Source organism: Heterodontus francisci, chromosome 4, assembly GCF_036365525.1.
Source record: "Heterodontus francisci isolate sHetFra1 chromosome 4, sHetFra1.hap1, whole genome shotgun sequence".
NCBI classification, from domain to species: Eukaryota; Metazoa; Chordata; class Chondrichthyes; order Heterodontiformes; family Heterodontidae; genus Heterodontus; species Heterodontus francisci.
This window is the reverse complement of record NC_090374.1, coordinates 18,336,155-18,357,376: the sequence shown is the minus strand read 5'-3', so window position 1 is coordinate 18,357,376 and position 21,222 is coordinate 18,336,155. Positions and strand designations below refer to the sequence as shown.

Here is a 21,222-nt window from a genome sequence, read left to right as displayed (position 1 = left end):
TCAACATTTCCTCAGGCATCAGTAACTAGTTGAAGGATTACACTGAGAAGGTGCATCGACAATGGTCGTTCCTCCCTTCCTAAAGGGAAGCACCCAGTCTCCAAAGAGATCACCTAAGCTGTGGCAAGAACTCTCTGCTTGGAGAATTGAGAGCTCAAATATTCATACAGCTACATCACCACATAGCATGTTAATGCACTAGCTCAGTAGTACTGATTTTCAAATTAACTGCCACTTTTATGCTTCTGAAAAGAATCCTAGCCTTGGGCAAGGGGGGAAAATAATAATTTAACAGAAAAAGGATATGGGAATAGTTCAATGTTGTGTCAGTCTTTTGATTTGAACTATAATTACAACAACATTACTGTCAGTGATCAACAGTAACCCTCCCGCAAAAAGCCAAATTGTTGCAAAAATATTAAGTTTAGCTTCCGTTTGGCTGTGAATGAGCAGTGAATGGGTCATCTTGCATGGAGTTCAGCATCACTTTTGACAGTAGCCCATCAGGGGTCCAAAATCAAGTGGCATGAATCTCAGTAAAATAGGTAGAAGCTGCGTAACAAAACACATGACATAACCTTTAAAGTGCATGGAGTTGAGGGCCGAGGGTATGTTCCCCCTGAAGGTAGAAGATCTTTCGCTTATCAGTCTGTTTCTTTTGAGAACTATACCATCTGTGGAAGGCCCAAGGACTGTTCTAGTAAAAAGTGCTCAAGGTTCTTAGACCTCTGATCTACTTCTAACAGATATACAGACCCAGCCAAATAAACAAAAAGATTGTTTCCTTTAATAACTATTCTAAACAAATCATAAATTCTCAGGTTGGAAGTTGAATCATATGTTAATTGATAATTGAAATCAGTATTATCCTATTTTGGACACACTTGCTTATAAAATCTCAAGGCAATATTTTATACGAGCAGAGTCTCGCAAAGCATTTGCAACAGTACTTTAAATAGAGGATTTCTAGTGATTCTTTCACCAAAGACTATCAAAACTTCTCACTCTGGAAAAAGTCACATAAAGCTATCCATCTGTAAAAACAGGCCCAAGAATATAAATACAAAATTTGTCAAAATTCAGGCCTTATGACTTGTTTATAGTTATTGACTTTGAAGGTCTAATTGGGAACTGTTTTCTCCTGATTCAAAAAGGCAGGTTTACATCAGATGGGCTCGTCTGACTCTGGAAAAAGCCACATAAGGTTTTGTGAAAACATTGGGTTTAATGTAAATTGTAGTTAGCAACCACCTCCCTGAAACACACACACACATCTCAAAGTTTAATTGCAATGAACAGAATTGGGTTTAAAACAATTCTAGTGGTGCCGAAAACTAAACGCACCCCATTGGGACAACACTCTTATATCTCAACGTTTAATGCAATAACCAGATCTGGGCTCAAAATAAAAAATGCACTCCAGTCCTCCAACTACACAGTCTCCACATGTGTCATAGCTGAGACCAGCAAAACATTTGCAGTCAAAGTAGTATCTGTATTGAAACAGCACTTCTTTAAATATAGGATTTCTAGTTATTCTTTCAAAGACTTCAACAGAATCAAAACTTCTGATCCAGGAAAAAGCTACATAAAGCTATGAATGTCTAAAAACACTGGGTTTAAAATGGCAACAAAAAGTAAATGCACCCCACCTGGACGATGTTGATATGTCTCAAATTTTAACTGAATGCAATAAACAGAATTGTGTTCAAAAAAGACTGAAGTTAGAAACTACTTCACTGAAACATTTTTCATCTGTCAGTTTAACACATAACTCTGAAGTAATTCTACAGCTTTTGCATTCAGCTGGCCAATCAGCATCTTCCTTATAAGATTCTTAGCTACATGGGAGAATAATAAGAAAAGGCCATTAATCCCCTGTAGTTTGCACTGTTGCTGACTCTCCCTAAAGACAAAAGATTTGCATCTATTCAGCACTCTCGTGTCTTTCAAATGTCCCAAAGCATCTTACATGGAATTAATTATCTGGTACAGTTCTGAGAGATAAAGTGGCAACCATTTTGTGCACAGCAAGGTTCCAATAACTACAGTGGGAAGCTTTAAAAATTGAAGATAGAACCCACTTCCCTGAAACAACTGGCATGGCAGAGATTAGAAGATTCACACCTGGTTGTAAACAGAAGACCTTGCATCTTATTCCAGGTGCCTTGTATCAGAAGGATCAAAAACTGTCATACTCGCTACGCTCAGTACTCAAATGTTACAATAAAGTTTTAAAATATCTAATTAACTAAGTATCATGCCACAGGTGCAGAACAACCTTAACAAACATGAAGCACTCCGCAAAGCAAAGCCCGCAAACCTGACAGCAGTCGTCTTTTTTTTTTTAAAAGTGAGTCTCCCGCTACAGGTTCAGTGGGCAAATCCCTGGTCATTAATGATACCCTGAAAGTTTACTCTGTAAATCCATTTCAGTGGTGTATGGCTTTCTCTGTCGATTTGTAGCTCCCTAGGTTGCCTGTCCCATATTGAATGAACAGAAATTTCCTCCAATAATGGGAAGACCAAAGTCTTCAGTCGTTGCCACCAACTCCATCCTCTCCCTGGTCACTGAGGCTGAACCAGACTGTTTGCATCTTTGGTGTCTTATTTGATCCTGAGCTGAGCTCCAACCCCATCTCCTCTCCATCACCAAGGCTGCCTAATTTCACCTCCATAATATTGTCCATCTCATCAACTGCTGAATTCCTCATCTATGCCTTTGTTACCTCTAGACTTGTCTATTCCAATACGCCGCTCCTGGTTGGCCCCCCCCACCCCCCAACCATATACCTTCCTAAAACTCAAACACATCTAAAATTCTGCTGCCCATCTCCTACCTTACACCAAGTCCCTTTCACCTACCATCCCTATGCTTGCTGACCTACATTGGCTCCTGGTCTGGTAATGCCTCGATTTTAAAATTCTCATCATTGTCATCAAATCCCTCCATGGCCTCTCCCCTCTCTATCACAATAACCTCCTCCAGCCTTACAACTCCGAGATCTGTACACTGCTCCAATTTTGGCCTCTTAAGCATCCCAGATTTTCGCTCTACCACTGGTAGCCATGTCTTCAGCTGTCCAAGCCCTAAGCTCCGGAATTCCTTCCTTAAACTTCTCTGCCTCACTACCTCTCTCTTTTTAAATCAATTCTTAAAACCTCCCTCTTTAAGCAACTTTTAGTCATCTGCCCTAATATCGCCACTTTGTGTCACTATGTCCAATTTTGTTTGAAATGCTCCTGTGAAATACAGAGTCCTTTTACTATGTTAAAGGCTTCATTTAAATGCAAGTTTTTGTCTTTGTGTGTAGATTGCTCTAGGAAACAACATTTTTCACCTCCGTCAGTTTAATGCAGTACACAAACAATTCTACAGCTTTTGCACTCAGCTGGCCAGTCAGTGCCCTCCTTAGAAGATTCTTAGCTACATAAGAATATGGAACGAGAAAAGGCCATTGTAGTTTGCACTGTTGCTGACTCTCCCTAAAGATAAAAAAGATTTACAGCCTGAGCACTCTCTTGCGCCAGCCATCCCCCACCAAATGAACTCACCAACAGACGCACCCCTTAAACTGGCCAATCAATACAGTCCAGACAGACAAAATCTGCATATTATAGACTGATTTTTTAATGAATGTCGACATTGCACATTTACATTACTATGCCATAGTTCTGATCTCTATTACAAAAAATGATAGAGGTACTAGAGAAGGTGGAAAAATTGATTTACAAGGATGATTTCAGAATAGAGAGATTATATTCATCAAGAAAGAAAGATTGAACCAGCCAGAGCTCTTTCCTGCAGGGATGGTGTAGGAGGGAGGGTTTTGGTTTCCTGGATAATTGGGGCTCTTTCTGGGGTAGGTGGGACCTCTACAAACAGGATGGTCTTCACCTGAACCAGAGGGGTACCAATATCCTGGGGGGGAGATTTGTTAGTGCTCTTCGGGGGGGGGGTTTAAACTAAATCAGCAGGGGAATGGGAACCTAAATTGTAGTTCCAGTGTACAGGCTGTTGAGAGTAGTGAGGTAGGGGATAAGGTTACAGGGACGCAAGAGGGCACTGGCAAGCAAGAACTTGGTTTAAAGTGTGTCTACTTCAACGCCAGGAGCATCCGGAATAAGGTGGGTGAGCTTGCAGCATGGGTTGGTACCTGGGATCCTGATGTTGTGGCCATTTCGGAGACATGGGTAGAGCAGGGGCAGGAATGGATGTTGCAGGTTCCGGGATTTAGATGTTTCAGAAAGAACAGAGAAGAGGGTAAAAGAGGGGGGGGGTGTGGCATTGTTAATCAAGGAAAGTATTACAGCGGCAGAAAGGACGTTTGAGGACTCGTCTACTGAGGTAGTATTGGCCGAGGTTAGAAACAGGAGAGGAGAGGTCACCCTGTTGGGAGTTTTCTATAGACCTCCGAATAGTTCCAGAGATGTAGAGGAAAGGATTGCGAAGATGATTCTCGACAGGAGCGAGAGTAACAGGGTAGTGGTTATGGGGGACTTTAACTTTCCAAATATTGACTGGAAATACTATAGTTCGAGTACTTTAGATGGGTCTGTTTTTGTCCAGTGTGTGCAGGAGGGTTTTCTGACACAGTATGTGGACAGGCCAACCAGGGGCGATGCCACATTGGATTTGGTACTGGGTAATGAACCCGGCCAGGTGTTCGATTTAGATGTAGGTGAGCACTTTGGCTATAGTGATCACAATTCGGTTAGGTTTACCTTAGCGATGGGCAGGGACAGGTATATACCGCAGGGCAAGAATTATAGCTGGGGGAAAGGAAATTATGACGCGATTAGGCAAGATTTAGGATGTGTAGGATGGGGAAGGAAACTGCAGGGGATGGGCACAAACGAAATGTGGAGCTTATTCAAGGAGCAGCTAATGCGTGTCCTTGATAAGTATGTACCTGTCAGGCAGGGAGGAAGTTGTTGAGCGAGGGAGCCGTGGTTTACTCAAGAAGTTGAAGCGGTCAAGAGGAAGAGGGCGGCTTATGTTAGGATGAGACGTGAAGGCTCAGTTAGGGCGCTTGAGAGTTACAAGCTAGCCAGGAAGGATCTAAAGGGAGGGCTAAGAAGAGCAAGGAGAGGACACGAGAAGTCATTGGCGGATAGGATCAAAGAAAACCCTAAGGCTTTCTATAGGTATATCAGGAATAAACGAATGATAAGAGTTAGAACAGGGCCAATCAAGGATAGTAGTGGGAAGTTGTGTGCGGAATCAGAGGAGATAGGGGAAGCGTTAAATGAATATTTTTCGTCAGTATTTACAGTAGAGAAAGAAAATGTTGCCGAGGAGATTACTGAGATACAGCCTACTAGGCTAGATGGGATTGAGATTCACAAGGAGGAGGTGTTAGCAATTTTGGAAAGAGTGAAAATAGATAAGTCCCCTGGGCCAGATGGGATTTATCCTAGGATTCTCTGGGAAGCCAGGGAGGAGATTGCAGAGCCGTTGTTGTTGATCTTTAAGTCGTCATTGTCGACAGGAGTAGTGCCGGAGGACTGGAGGATAGCAAATGTTGTCCCCTTGTTCAAGAAGGGGAGTAGAGACAGCCCTGGTAATTATAGACCTGTGAGCCTTACTTCGGTTGTGGGTAAAATGTTGGAAAAGGTTATAAGAGACAGGATTTATAATCATCTTGAAAAGAATAAGTTCATTTGCGATAGTCAGCACGGTTTTGTGAAAGGTAGGTCGTGCCTCACAAACCTTATTGAGTTTTTCGAGAAGGTGACCAAACAGGTGGATGAGGGTAAAGCCGTGGATGTGGTGTATATGGATTTCAGTAAGGCGTTTGATAAGGTTCCCCACGGTAGGCTATTGCAGAAAATACGCAAGTATGGGGTTGAAGGTGATTTAGAGCTTTGGATCAGAAATTGGCTAGCTGAAAGAAGACAGAGGGTGGTGGTTGATGGCAAATGTTCATCCTGGAGTTTAGTTACTAGTGGTGTACCGCAAGGTTCTGTTTTGGGGCCACTGCTGTTTGTCATTTTTATAAACGACCTGGATGAGGGTGTAGAAGGGTGGGTTAGTAAATTTGCGGATGACACGAAGGTCGGTGGAGTTGTGGATAGTGTCGAAGGGTGTTGTAGGGTACAGAGGGACATAGATAGGCTGCAGAGCTGGGCTGAGAGATGGCAAATGGAGTTTAATGCGGAGAAGTGTGAGGTGATTCACTTTGGAAGGAGTAACAGCAATGCAGAGTACTGGGCTAATGGGAAGATTCTTGGTAGTGTAGATGAGCAGAGAGATCTTGGTATCCAGGTACATAAATCCCTGAAAGTTGCTACCCAGGTTAATAGGGCTGTTAAGAAGGCATATGGTGTGTTAGCCTTTATTAGTAGGGGGATCGAGTTTCAGAGCCACGGGGTCATGATGCAGCTGTACAAAACTCTGGTGAGGCCGCACCTGGAGTATTGCGTGCAGTTCTGGTCACCGCATTATAGGAAGGATGTCGAAGCTTTGGAAAGGGTGCAGAGGAGATTTACTAGGATGTTGCCTGGTATGGAAGGAAGGTCTTACGAGGAAAGGCTGAGGGACTTGGGGTTGTTTTCGTTAGAGAGAAGGAGGAGGAGAGGTGACTTAATAGAGACATACAAGATAATCAGAGGGTTAGATAGGGTGGATAGTGAGAGTCTTTTTCCTCGGATGAGGATGGCAAACACGAGGGGACATAGCTTTAAGTTGAGGGGTGAAAGATATAGGACAGATGTCAGAGGTAGTTTCTTTACGCAGAGAGTAGTAGGGGCGTGGAACGCCCTGCCTGCAACAGTAGTAGACTCGCCAACTTTAAGGGCATTTAAGTGGTCATTGGATAGACATATGGATGTAAATGGAATAGTGTAGGTCAGATGATCGGCGCAACATCGAGGGCCGAAGGGCCTGTACTGCGCTGTAATATTCTAATTCCTCTAGAAAGGAGGATGAGGGCGTTGACCTGACGCAGGTCTTTAGGTTACAAAATGATAGGGTAAGGGTAGAGATGATGTTTCTACTTGTGTAATTTAGGAGAAGCTTCTTTACCCAGAGACTAGTTAGAATGTGGAACTCACTACATGGAGTGATTAAGGCAAAAGCAGAGATACAAATAATTTCAAAACTCAGTTCCTGGAAACTCATGACGGAAAGCAATGACCGACTGAGGAACTGCTGCACTGTCAGAGGTGCCCATCTTTCGAATGAGATTTTAAACTGATGCCTTGTCTGCCATCCCAGATGGATGTAAAAGACCCCACAGCGCTATTTTGAAGAAAAGTAGGATATCTTTTTGGTGTCCTGAACAATAATTTATCCTTAAACAAACACCAGTAATAAAAGATTATTTGGTCATTACCTCATTGCTGGCCGAGGGATCTTGCTGTGCACTAATTGGCTGCCACGTTTCCTACATTACAACAGCAACCAAACTTCAAAAGAGTACTTCACTGGCTGTAAAATCTTTGGCTAAGGTCGTATGAATGCAAGTCTTTCTTTAACTCAACCTCTCCTACAGAGTACCACATCATATCAGGGTTCAAATCCAGCCTAGATGAATTGAGAAGGAATCTTTTTTTTTTAAATGAAGTACTTCAACTAAAATTTTCTTCACCACTAAAATCCCCTGCAAAGAACTTAATTAAGCCAAATTACACTAATAGTTATTGGAAGGAAAAGTGGTAAAATTCAATCTCCCAACCATTGAAAGCAGTATGAGGATCTTTCCAGTAATTTCAACCCATTATCTGGCATTGTGTCACATTTCTTGAAAGCTGCTGGCTTTAATTCTATTTAGAAGATCAATGTGGGCAAGAAAGATAAAAATCAGTCCATGATAGCTCACTAACCCACAACAAACCAACAGTGACCCAACAAAGCAAGCAGCCATTTCTTAAATGCACTGCATGGTTTTTCAGCTGTGGCTCAACTGGTAGCACTCTCGCCTCCGAGTCACAATGTTTCAGGTTCAAGTCCCATTCCAGGGCTCGAGAACAAAAATCAGGGCTGAGGAAGTGCTGCAGTGACTGAGGTGCTGAATTTTGAGCAATACATTAACCAAGCCCCATCTACCTGCTCGGGTGGATGAAGATGATCCCATGGCACTATTTTGAAGAGCAGGGGATCATTCCCTGTGAACTGGCCAATATTTATCCCTCAATCAACATCACAAAACAGATCATCTGGTCATTATCACAATGCTGTTTGAAAGTTTGCTGTGTGCAAATTGGCTTCCACTGCTACATTACAACAGTGACTACACTTTAAAAGTACTTCATTGGTTGTAAAGCACTTTGAGACGTCCTAAAGTGCTATATAAATGCAAGTGTGTGTTTGTTACTCTTTTGTGTGAAAAACTCAAATTCTGAATTTGCTTTCAACTATAGCATGTCTACGACACTTATGACATGCTCCTACTTCTTTCTCCTATCTCCCCATCCATCCTGCCATCACAATGCCACTGTCACAAAGTATTTGATCCTCAGGTCATGTCCAATAGATATTCTTCACAACTCTGGTCATTAAGTAAATCTCTACATTTCCTCAGTTAAGGATCATATCAAGTTCTGCTCAAGCCTGAGATAAAGACAAAGGGAAACAAAACATAGGGAGCAGCTTTGGCATAGAGCAGCAGCAAGCTCACAGAGCCCCGTGGTTAAGAGAAATTCTTGGTTTAGTTACTTCTTGCAAAAAGGGCTAAGGTTCAATTACTGCACTTTTAATTCATGCAAATCTAGTGAATAAACATTTATGACCTTCCTGCGCCCACTATTCTAATAAAAATAAGAAACTTATTAATTTTAAATGAGTTAACTCCATTAAAATGATGGACAAAGGTATACTATTTGAATACATTAGGCATTTGATGGGAAATATTGACAAGTAATTTCTAGGCTGTATGTATTCAAGTTTTATAGCAATAAACTTTAAGAAGCTATCGTTTGAACAATAAACAGGTTAGACAGATTTGCAACCATTTCCTAAAACCTGATTTAGTGAGTTATTTATGGTACTTTTACATTTTAAAGAGTTAGACAATTTTAGTATTTTGATCATATTCCTGAAAATTTTGTATACAATATTTTTGAAGTAGACACATAAAATTATATTGAAAAACATGAGTTGAAGTGCAGAAATATAGTAAATATGCAACATCTTAGTGTATTTACCATACAGACTTACTGAACACCAGGTGCAGGATTTATCACTTACATCCTTCACAGCATGCGCAATTCAAAATTGCATTAAGGAATTAAAAATAAACATTAACAAATTCTTTTGAAATGTCTATGTTCATTGTCAGAATCCAAGACGTCTAGATAAAATGAAATTGGAAACTTATTTGATTGCCAAGAGAGTTGTGCACTCTCTTACCAGAAATAAAAGAATATGTGCTGGTCCTTGTGATAACACAGCAATATTTTGAGGGGATAAAGTAAAACATATTTCAAAAATTTCAGGAAGGTGTCTGCAATTAACCAGGAGGAAATGGAAGCGGAAACAGGGATGCGAAAGCTGGAAGCCGTGCACGCAAGTCTTGCAGCGTTAACTGAAGCAGCTCTGTACATCAATGCACAATACTTACTATGGTAACAGGTACTCTTTAGCACATCCAGCTCCTGTTTGTAATGCAGCCACAGGAAGGCGGGTGGAGGAAAAAAAAGCACAAGAAAAATCTATGCATTCATAACAGCCGTTTGTGTTAAACAAAAAAAAGAAAAAATATACAACTATTACAGAACAGAGAAATCAGATGAGATCAGTGAATGAAGAAACTACAACAGACAGTGATTCTAAAATGACAGAGGTAGAAGGTACAAAGATACATAAATCAGATTACACCATTCATGTAATCATTACTAGAATCAATTGCTGTGAACACTGAGTAAATTCTAACCATGGCCCAGAATAATGTAAAGATCTTTTATTCTGGTCCAAAGTTCAAGTTGGGCTTATATTAAATGAATATGTCTATACACTTTTTTTTGGGGGGGGGGGGGGGGCTAAAGAGGGGATATAAAACATGCTTTCAAACATTTTGCAATGTAGATCAAATTGGGGCCAGGAGAGACTATTTTTTTTTAAAACCCTTTCCCTAAATCTTTAGATTTTTCCACAAGAGCCTGTTGTTCAATACCTATATTAAGAAATGCATGAAATGAGAGGGGCCCTTGAGGCCAGTTTCTTCCACAGCCCAAATATAATCCACTCTATAATGGACTGGAACCCACCTAATCTCCTGAGGGACTAATGCTCCCTATCCATGGGAAGGAAATTGAGTGTTAAGAGATTTAATAGCACTGCTTGTTTTTTTATTTCCCCATGGGCACAGGAGAAAAGAACATGCATGTTCTTTAAAGTAGGAAAGAACAGGTGTTGCTGCAAGTCCAGGGTTGAATACTCGTCCACAGACTTGGGTGGAGTTGGCCCAATGGACTAAAATGGTCTTTTCTCACAACTAACTGCTGCATCTCTCAGTTTAACTCAATTGGTTGCATTCTTGTTTATAAGTCATTTAATGGATTGAATCCCACACTAGGACTTGAATGCAGTGCAGTACTGAAGGAATGCCACATCTTAGAGGTGTACGCTATGGAGAAAATAAGGTTCTGCCTGCTTGTTTCAGTGGCTCAGCTGAATATTAAACAGCCGAATGGAATTATTCAAATGGAGCAGGGAGTTCCTCTGATGCTAATATTTCTCCCTCAACCAGTGCCAGCCAAAATATACTTTTCATTCACGTTAGTTTGCAGAAAGTAGTTTATGGAGAATGGCTGCACTGTTTAACTACATTACGGGGATTTCTAGATGGAACAAGATCAACATCCATCCCTTCCACCATCCTGGTAGTTGGTCATACAACGATAATGAAGCCGTTGATTAATCCTAGCTATCAGTCTATTAGTGTACTATAGATCCAGACACGAGGAGACGAAAACCTCATGGTGGAGAGCTTTTGGAACTAAAGTTCAAAGGCACCCATTTCTCCCAAGCACATCATGTCAAAGTAACCAACTCACTAAACCCAAACAACCCTCTAACATTTGGGAGATGTGTTGAACCCATTATATAAATACATACATTTTCTTTGTTTTTTGACTCCAATTAAGCAAAACTGCAGGCTATTCATCTATCATAGTTCCATGGTTTTATCATGTACTGCCTTCTTTGCTTGGCCATCACTGCAGTATAGAACCAAAACACCATTCCTAACTACATATTTACCCAGCTGTGCTTTTCTTCCCAGTTTCCCACCCCACCACTGCAGAAAAAAAGTCAATCTCAGCCTCAACTGCTTTTGTTGGGCTAAAGATTCTGACAGAGGTGTAATCTAATCGCAGCAATGAACAAGAGGTGTGCATTATTATACTCCACATGCTTTAGACTGCTTACATTTTGGGACTGTGCTTTGATTATTTCAGTCAGTAATACTCAAGAATGACAACCCTTCACAATGGAAAATTTCTACTGGAATTTTGTTCACTGCCAATTTTATAACCAGTTTCATAGCTGCATTTATTGGTTTCCTGCTATGTCCCAAATAAATACAGTAATTTTATGCACACTTTCTTGCACATTATTGCTCAATTAAAAGACAAAGCAGACCGTTTCTTGAATAGTTACACACAAATAACTATCAAAATCCAAACAGTCACAAACCAACATGCTTTAAAGCTATACTGCTCGATGCATCTTACCATCATCTAATTTTGTGGGAGTGCTGGGGGGAGTGCGGGTCGGTGTGTGGTCTGCAGGACTCTGTTGGTCATTCACTTTTACCTCCACTGACTGGGACTCTGAAAGCTCTGAGATCAAGATGAGAAGAGACAAAAAAAGTTTAAATTCAGCACAATTTGTCAACCGTTTGACTGCAATGGTTTTTCTGCACAATGGCTACATATAAAAAGGTGGTAGTGTTTCTTGTTTTTGACAGTCTCCCGTATAGACAGGTGTATGACCTTTGCAGTTTTTTTTAAAATCCTAATTTAGAACTGGGACAGCCGAATATCAGTTTCCCACCATGATGGACAGCAGCCCACTAGATAATTGAGATTCCCCAATAGCATTCCCTTCTGTTGCTCTGGTACTCCAAGCAAGGTTAGCTGGCGTAGGAATTAATTAATTGATGACTTAAGTCACCACCCCACCAAAAGTGTTTACTACAACTCACTTGACCAGAGATAATCAAAAAATACTATGCAGCCCTCCCCAAATCACAGGGAGGAATGTTAGAGGTAGCATGCGTACTCATGTGCAGCAATCTCTTTAGCAGTCTCCACAATGCTAACTTTAGTAGAGATGCTGACAATCAATTCAGTGTGATATTACATTTGACATGCTCACCAGCACGATTTAACAGGTAAGCTATACCGATTTAAGTTTCCAGCTCTGTACAGCTGAATATTCAATTAGCAAAAGGATATGGTGGAACAACACCATCTTATCAAGTCATAGTAGATGTCACAGGAGAATCCTCAATCCTTCTTAACATTTACAGCACGTAAAACTAGCCAGTACAAGCATACCCAAAACAATGCCACGTAAAACACTTTGACTAAGCCAAATGGACAACTTCTTTCGGTTTTGCTGAAAAGCATATGAAAATCAGAATGCCATTTTGAAGATTAATGTCACCACCACTTTTTTTTAAAACTAAAATCTACAGCATGCAAAGAAGGGCACAAGATGAGAATCATTTCAAGTGTCCAAGGAAACAGAGTGCTCAGGGGTGGCTTTAATCTCAAATTGAGACAAGAATTCAGTTGTAGAGCTGGACAGACCAACAGAAAACCCAGACCCATAAAGAACAAAATCAAATCACCACTGAGCAACTGGAAATTACAGCAACTGATCAAAAAACGTGAAGACACAGATGTCAGTTATAGTGAAGACTCAGCACGTCAAGGGACAAAGATAAATAGAGGAATCCAATGTTTTTGATTAGAGAGTATTGTGCTTCTTCATTCAAAAGACTGGGTCTTACCCTGCTGGCCAGTACCTGAAGAAACACCAGAACTCGTAAGTGCCTTGACAACAGCACTGTGTAGCTGGCTGTGTAGAGATTCTTTTCTATCCATATGTCCGAGGTTGAATTGCCCGGAGACCTGGCCTACACTGTAGGGAGGTTTTTGACCAGGCATCTCCTGGTGACTGAAATGAGACTCAGCCTTCGAAGAGTATCCTTGACTGGTGAGAGATTTTGTTTCAGTTGCATTATCTTGGTTATGTATAGATTCATGCATGGAGGGTAGACTTTGGCTTTGAACAACTTCAGTAATAGTCACTTTGTCCAGGACAGGGCGGCTTTGTGATATAACTGCCATGCCATCTGGCTTGCCATCAGCGTGCGGTCGAGTGAACTCAACTTTCTCCAAGACCTCACCAATGTGGGCTGTAGCATTCTCAACTAGATAAGATAACAGGTTCATGCAAATAAAGCTCTGCCAAATGTGAAGCACACAACGAACTTTACAGATCATATACATAGTTATTAAAAATACAATGGATCCCGCTCAAAATCTATTTTTACTGAATAAAAGTCTGTTAACAGATCTCTATTTTTCCCTGACAACCAAAAGGTTAGTTCTGTAACTAAGTACTGCTGCCTCACAATGTTTTTTCAGTTGGTTTAAGGAAATTCATACATCACCTCCACCACATTCCTGACAATCCAAATCAAAAAATAGGGGTGGATAATTAAAAAGAGGCTTTTTTTTTTTTGCTATTGAATGAAACTAGCAAACATGGTTGCCAATGTTAACATGTCAACTTTTCAAATTTGGCATGTAACTATAATGGCTGCTACGTGGATAGTAACATCTTGCGATATGCACGGACCCATCTGAAAGCAAGTACAAACACTACGTTCATACATGCACAAAATTTATCAGTTTGGATGGATAGATTAATTCAAACTACTGGGACCAGAGATTTATTTAGTTCAACCACGAACTGGGAAGAATTCAAGATAAAAGGTGTAATTACCTCAACAGGCTAATTTCTTCAAGTTCTATAAAGTAACAAAAAGTAAAGAAATTTGGATCTGGCTTATTCAAACACACTTTCAGCACTGGCTAAATTTGGACCTCTCTTTTAGGATTCCTGGCTCTATAGGAAGATGTGTGCTAGATCATACCAGCAGGGAAAAGGGACTGACTGGACTACTCTAGAGAGATGAGATGATTGGCCTCCAGCAATCACAACCATCTCCATTTGTGCTAGGTATGATTCCAGCCAAATGGAGCATTCCTTCCCCCCACCCTCAGTTCTCATTGACTTCTTGATGCCACCACACTCAATCAAATGCTACCTTCATGCAAGGGGAGTCACACTCACCTCACTTCTGGAATTCAGCTCTTTTGTCCATGTTTGGACCAAGGCTGTAATGAGGTTAAGGGGGCATCCCTCTCACCACCATTGGGATTGTTTTCCCAGCCCAACAAAAGTAGCTTATACTTCCTCCACTACCCAACACCGCCACCACCCCAACAACCCACTGATGTAGTTCTCTTGTCTTTTCTTATCCCCTTCTCTTTTCCCCCTCTCATCCCTTCCATTCCTTAGTTCAATTATTCCCCTAACTCTGCTTGAGCTCAATACCACATTTGAATTATGACTCCCTATGTACAATGCCATGGAAGCTCTACTAGTATGGATATGAATATATAATCCAGAGATGATGATTTTCATTAAATCTATGTAATTTGGTAATTCATCAGCAAGTCTGGCAGTATCTGTGGAGAGAAGCAGAGTTAATGTTTCAGGTCAATGATCTTTCATCATCACTGACCTGAAACGTTAACTCTGCTTCTCTCTCCACAGATGCTGCCAGACCTGCTGAGCATTTCCAGCATTTCTGGTTTTCATTTCAGATTTCCAGCATCTGCAGTATTTTGCTTTTACACAGATTTAATATCTGATAATGCAAAAACCTGGTTAGCCACCAATTTTACATCCTAAATCTTTTGGCAAACATATTTATGAAACCACCAAGTTAAATATAACCCAGTGATGTTAAATTGCTGTAACACTTCGATAAATCTAAGCAATTTTATTTTTTTTTCTCATCTTGCCAGCACACCTAACTCCTCTAACAGTAATCACTATTGAAAAAGTTCAAGACTGTTAAAAAAATGTTTTAAGTACTGTTTTAGAAACAATCATTTGCGTGAGGGTCTTCAGACAATTCAGCTGATTAATGCAGTTTCTGTCTCTGCCATACAAACCAGGAAGGCAGGAAGGTGGCAGATTGGACTCTCAAGATCTCTATTGGCATAGGAGTACAGCTATGACAATTAACCATGGGTACTTGAGTTAGAAAGGTGAAATACACCATGGTTCCTCACATTCAGCAACCTGCACTGGAAGATACCAATGTATGGACATTGGGCAAGTGCAGGATCAGGTGTGGCTGTGATGTCCATAGTAGTCAGATGTCCCTACATTCTTGATGAGTTCCAGTGAACCCACTGTTTGACTTACTCACGAAGAATGGTTACTTGGGAAAGATACTGGAGGACACCCAGGAAAGAGCAAAATCTCCCCAGGAGGGAAGGGAAAGCACAAAAAAAATTCAGTCTTGTAAGATAGAAGCTGAAAGCTGAAATACAGAAGGCGTAAAGCTCCATTCAGTCCTTGTGTGATCCTGAACTTCCTGTCCCCGCCACTTGAATGCTCCATCCCATTGTGATCTCTGTCCTTGGCCTCCTATACTGTCCCAATGAAGCTCAATACAAGCTCCAGGTACTTTAACTCAGTGTTGAGGCTGAAAAGTTGTAAACAACTTCAGATCAGAACCACGACTCCCATCTTCTCAGACATAGGGAACTCATTTTTTCTTAGACTATGGAGGGCAGCTGAGACCGGTTGCGTGCAATTCCTGACGATGTGGGATCAGGACACTTCATGTGTCTCGGGGGACCACGCGTGTAGGAAGTGTCTCCAGCTGCGGAGCATCAGGGAGGAGAGTTTCCTGGATCATATGTTGCAGGAGGTAGTCACCCCATAGACAGCAAGAGTTCAGGATAGTAGATGGATGGTCATCTGGAAGAGTAGGGAGAAGTGATGATACCTTGAAGGAGTGCAGTCCAGCTCATGGTACCAAATCAGCCATGGTACTGCACAGAAGGAAACAGCAAAGAGTAGAAATACAGCCGTTAAAGGAGATTCTATAGTTAGGAGGACAGACAGGCCTTTCTGTAACGGTCATCATGAGTCCTGCACGGTGAGTTGCCTCTCTGGTGTCAGGGAAAAGGACATCAAGGAGAGGCTGCAGAAAATTCTGCAGGGAGAAGGAAGTGATCCAGAAGTTGTGGTACACATTGGTAGCAATGCCAGAGGGGGCAAATACTGAGCTCCAACTGTCAGACTTCAGGAGCTAGGGAAAAGATAAAAGGTAGGACCTCAAAAGGTAGTAATCTCTGGATTACTCCCAGTGCCACATGCTAGCAAGACTAGAGATAGGAAATTGGGGATGATCAATGCATGGCTTGAGGCATCGTGCAGGAAGGAGAGCTTCAGATTCTTGGAGCATTGGGACCAGTTCTGGGGTAGGACGCATGGACTGGGACCAATGATCTCTTGAGTTCACGAGTGTGGCTGAGGAAGGTTTGAACTAAATTGGCAGGGGGCTGGGAACCAGCATATAGAAGTAGAGTAGAGGAATAATGTGCATAAAGGAGCGAGTTGGATAGAACTAGAGAAGGAAGTAGCACCGTACTAGATAGGGACAAACGAGTACAGGTTGAGAATGCATTTATGTAAATGCAGAAAATGTGGTGAATAAGGTTGGTGAGTTCCAAGCACGAATAGCTGTATGGGAATATGATATAGTGGCAATAATGGAAATATGGCTTAAAAATGGTGAGGGAGGTGGGATGGTAGTACTCATTAGGGAAGACATTGTAGTGTTGGAAAGAGAAGATGTCCTTGAAGGGGCAAGGACAGAATCCATTTGGTTAGAATTGAGAAGCAAAAAAGGCAATATATGCCTCCAAATAGTGAGAGAGACAGAAGAGCAAATCTGCAGGGAAATGGCAGAGATGTACAAGAACAAGTGTGGTGATGCTGGAGGACATTAATTACCCAAACATCTATTGGGATAATATGAAGAGTAAAGGGTAAGGAGGAGGAGGAATTTCTGAAATGTGTTCAGGAGAACCTTCTTGGCCAGTTTGTTCTCAGTCCAACTAGGAAGGAGGCATTGGTGGATCTGGTGCTGGGGAATAAGGTGGGCTAAGTGTCTGTGGAGGAACACTTGGATAAGATTGATCACTGTATCATAAGGTTTAGATTTGCAATGGAGAAAAGCAAGGAACAATCTAAAGTGGAACTCCTAAATTGGAAGAGGGTTAATTTCAATGGGATGAGGGGGGATCTAGCCAGAGTAAAATTGAACGAAAGATCAACAGGAAAAACTGTAAAGGAACAATGGGTGATCTTTAACGAGATGTTGTTTCAGGTACATGCTAGGTACAGTTTATTTATTTATTTTTATTTATTTTGAGATACAGCACTGAAACAGGCCCTTCGGCCCACCGAGTCTGTGCCGAACATCAACCACCCATTTATCCTAATCCTCCACTAATCCCATATTCCTACCACATCCCCACCTTCCCTATATTCCCCTACCACCTACCTATACTAGGGGCAATTTATAATGGCCAATTCACCTATCAACCTGCAAGTCTTTGGCATGTGGGAGGAAACCGGAGCACCCGGCGAAAACCCACGCAGACACGGAGAACTTGTAAACTCCGCACAGGTAGTACCCAGAATTGAACCCGGGTCGCTGGAGCTGTGAGGCTGCAGTGCTAATCACTGCGCCACAAGAGGGAAAGGCATGGGAACCAGAACTCGTTGAATGAAGAGGGAGATAGAGAATATGATGAAACAAAAAAAAAGTGTGTATTACGCATGTCAGGTAAATGCTTCAAGCGAGAACCAGGTCAAATACAATAAGTTGAGAGGGGAAGTGAGAGAAAAATAAGACTAGTAAAGAGAATAGGAAAATAGAATGGCAGTTAATGGCTCACGGAATAGGAGGATCAGTGTACAGTTGCAGAAATATTGGATTAAGGACAGAAAACAGCGAGTTGTAGTAAATGGTTGTTTTTCAAACTGGAGGATGGTATACAGTGGTGTTCCCTAAAGATCAGTGCTGGAACCATTGCTTTTTTGCTGTATATAAATGACTTGTATCTTGGAATAGAGCAGAATCTCAAAATTTGTTGATGCCACCAAACTTGGAGGAGTGGCAAACAGCGAGGGTGGTATGAACCACCTGCAACAGGTCACAGACAGGCTAGCAGAATGGGCAGACAGATGGCAGATGGAATTTAATACAGACAAGTGTGAGGTGATGCATTCTGGCAGAAGGAATAGGGAGGTGCAATATATACTTAATGGCACCGTTCTAAAGAGTGTGCAGGAACAGAGGGACCAGGGGATGCATTTGCATTAATCTTTGAAGGTGAAAGGACACGAGTGGTTAGTAAGCATATGGGATCTTGGGCTTCATAAACAGAGGCATTGAGGACAAAAGCAGGTAAGTTGTGTTGAACCTTGATAAAGCACTGGTTAGGCCCTAACTGGAGTATTGCATCCATCTGTAGTCACCACACTTTAAGAAGGATATGAGGGCCCTTGAGAGGGGGCAGAGGAGATTTACCAGAATGACTCCAGGGATTGGGGATTTTAGTTACACGGTTTAGGTTTGAATAGCTGGGATTGTTCTCCTTAGAACAAAGGAAAAATTGTTCCCATTAACTAATGGTACAAGGACTAGGGGACACAGACTGAAGGTTTTGGACAAGTAGTGCAGGGCGAATATGAGGAAGAACTTCTTTATGCAGCCTGTGGTAATATCCTGGAACTCGCTGCCCATAAGGGTGGTGAAAGCAGACAATGACTTTAAAAGCAAACTGGATGGACACTTGAAGGAAAGGGACTTGCAGGGCTAAGTGGATCTAGCGGGGGAGTGGGACTGACTGAATAGCTCCATGGAGAGCCAGCATGGACTCGATGGGCTGAACGGCCTCCTTCTGTACCGCAAATGACTGACGCTATAACATAAAATCATCTACTGGCATGTAAATGCTAAGTGGTGAACAAAGTGATATATGTTTAGAGGCGCAGGGCGAGGCTAGAATACTAAATGAGCACTTTGTATTGGTGTTTACTAAGTAAGAGGATGCTGATAAAATATTGGTAGTATCAGAGATGGTAGATGTAATAGATGGGGTTGAAATTGATAGACAGGATGTGCTGGAAAGGCATACTTAGAGTAGATATGTTGCTTGGTCTGGATGGCTTGCATCCCAGGTTAAGAACATAAGAAATAGGAGCAGGAGTAGACCATTTGGCAGAGCAGGCTCAAGGGCCTTTCAACATAATCATGACTGAACCTCAGTCTCAACTCCGCTTTCCCGTCCACTCCCCATATCCCTCGATTCGCTGACACACCAAAAATCTGTATCTCAGCCTTAAATATATTAAATGATGGAGCATCTACAATCCTCTGAGGTAGAGAATTCCAAAGATTCACAACATTTTGAATGAAGACATTTCTCATCTCAGTCCTAAATAAATCGACCCCTTAACTAGAGACTATACCCAGGTCCTAGATTTCCCAGATTTCCTAGATTTTGCTTTTATTCTAGATTTCCCAGCCAGGCAAAACAACCTCTGCGTCTATCCTGTCAAGCCCCTTCAAAATCTTGTATGTTTCAATGAGACCACCTCTCATTCTTCTAACTCCAGAGCGTACAGACCCATTTTACTTAGCCTGTCATAGGGCAACCCGCTCATTCTAGAAACTAATCTAGTGAACCTTCGCTGTACTGCTCCAATGCAAGTAGATCCTTCCTTAAATATGGGGACCAAAACTGAGCACAGTATCCCAGGTGTGGTCTCTCCAAAGCCCAGAGCAAGAGTGGCAAGTCGTCTTTATTCCAGTGCTCCAGTCCCCTTGCAATAAAGGCCAACATGCCATTTGCTTTCCTAATTGGTTGCTGTACCCGCATGATAACTTTCTGCATTCCTTGTACGAGCACACCCAAGTCTCTCTGAACATCAACATTTAAAAGTTTCACGTCTTTTAAAAAACAATCTGCTTTTCTATTCTTACGACCAAAGTGAATAACCTCATACCCTCTCACATTATACTCCATCTGCCACCTGGTTACCCATTGTTATGCAAGTATTTCCATTTTTTGTTAAATTTTGAGGACTTGTGCTTTACAACTGAAAAAAAGATTCCATAGATGCTGGAATGTGTTTTTTAAAAAAAGGTCATTGTAAGGTTTTTTGGACCTGTTTGCAAACAAGTGCTGGAAGTCACCTGTCTTCATATAAATACCCAGCAGGGGCTTTTTGCCTTGGATGTTTATAGAGAAGTGACAGGTCAAGATTTATAGGAGTCAGGAGGCTCGATTCTTGAGATTGTCCAAAGCGAAACCAAAGACAGCCAGTTGGAATTTTAAAAATCAACTTGAAGGACAAAACCCCAGGCTCAGCCTGTTCTATCTCTGAAAAGTCTGCAAGATCTTCCATTTCTTTGAGAAGCTCTTATAAGTGACTGTAAGAGAGAAATTGATGCTACATTTGTCCTGAAAGGCCTGCTTGAAACCCATTGCCTCATTTCTCCTGCGATGTTGGAAAAACCTACCGGATAATTCCTTTATGCTGCCTGAATGAATTGCTCCAGAAAGATCCCAGTGACAGCAATCTACACTTATTTGGGAGGCCAAACCAGAAATGGGACAACTGACATCTTTCCAAATCTTTCCTTTTTTCTTCAAGTATTAGGCCAAAGTATTCTATGTCTTTTTTTTGTAACAGAGCTCTAAAAAGAAAATCTTTTCCCCAGTTAACCGGGGTGTGTGTGTGAGCAAGTGAGAGAGTGTGTGTGAGAGGGGCGCTAAGGTAAAAGGGAACTTTTATATTTCAATCTGTATGTCAATGCTTTACTTCGTTATTGATTAGGTCTTGTTTTATAATAAACTGATAATTTTGTTGATTATTAAAGAAACCTGGTTGGTGTGTTTTATTCTGGGATAAAAATAGAGTCTATGATTGACCGTATCAGTAACTGGGTAAATATTTAAATATATGTGGTGATCTGTGGAGAAGTGGAACTACTTCTGCCTTGGTCGTAACACCACTTAACCTGCCTATTTCTCCTTGCAGCCTCTGTGTCCTCCTCACAGCTTACATTCCCACTTTGCTTTGCATAGTCAGCAAAC

At 41.5% G+C, this 21,222-nt stretch overlaps 2 protein-coding genes across 6 annotated transcripts in view; one reads left to right on the top strand and one right to left on the bottom strand.

Annotated features, from left to right (window-relative positions):
* Positions 1-9,959, top strand: part of mfsd10 (major facilitator superfamily domain containing 10) — a 79,216-nt gene extending 69,257 nt beyond the window's left edge. The window contains exon 14 of the mRNA XM_068029242.1: positions 9,439-9,959. Within this exon, the coding sequence (XP_067885343.1) occupies positions 9,439-9,527 (89 nt within the window). The 3' untranslated portion in view covers positions 9,528-9,959. The remainder of the gene's footprint in view (positions 1-9,438) is intronic.
* add1 (adducin 1 (alpha)) overlaps positions 1-21,222 on the bottom strand; it is a 245,963-nt gene that overhangs the window by 1,155 nt on the left and 223,586 nt on the right. For 3 of the 5 annotated variants that reach the window (XM_068029236.1, XM_068029235.1, XM_068029238.1), the window contains 2 exons: positions 12,963-13,385; positions 11,677-11,784 (listed from right to left, as the gene is read on the bottom strand). In XM_068029236.1, the coding sequence (XP_067885337.1) occupies positions 11,677-11,784; positions 12,963-13,385 (531 nt within the window). Of the gene's footprint in view, positions 1-9,563; positions 9,598-11,676; positions 11,785-12,962; positions 13,386-21,222 lie in introns of all 5 variants that reach the window. The other 2 variants (XM_068029240.1, XM_068029237.1) reach the window with 2 other exon arrangements.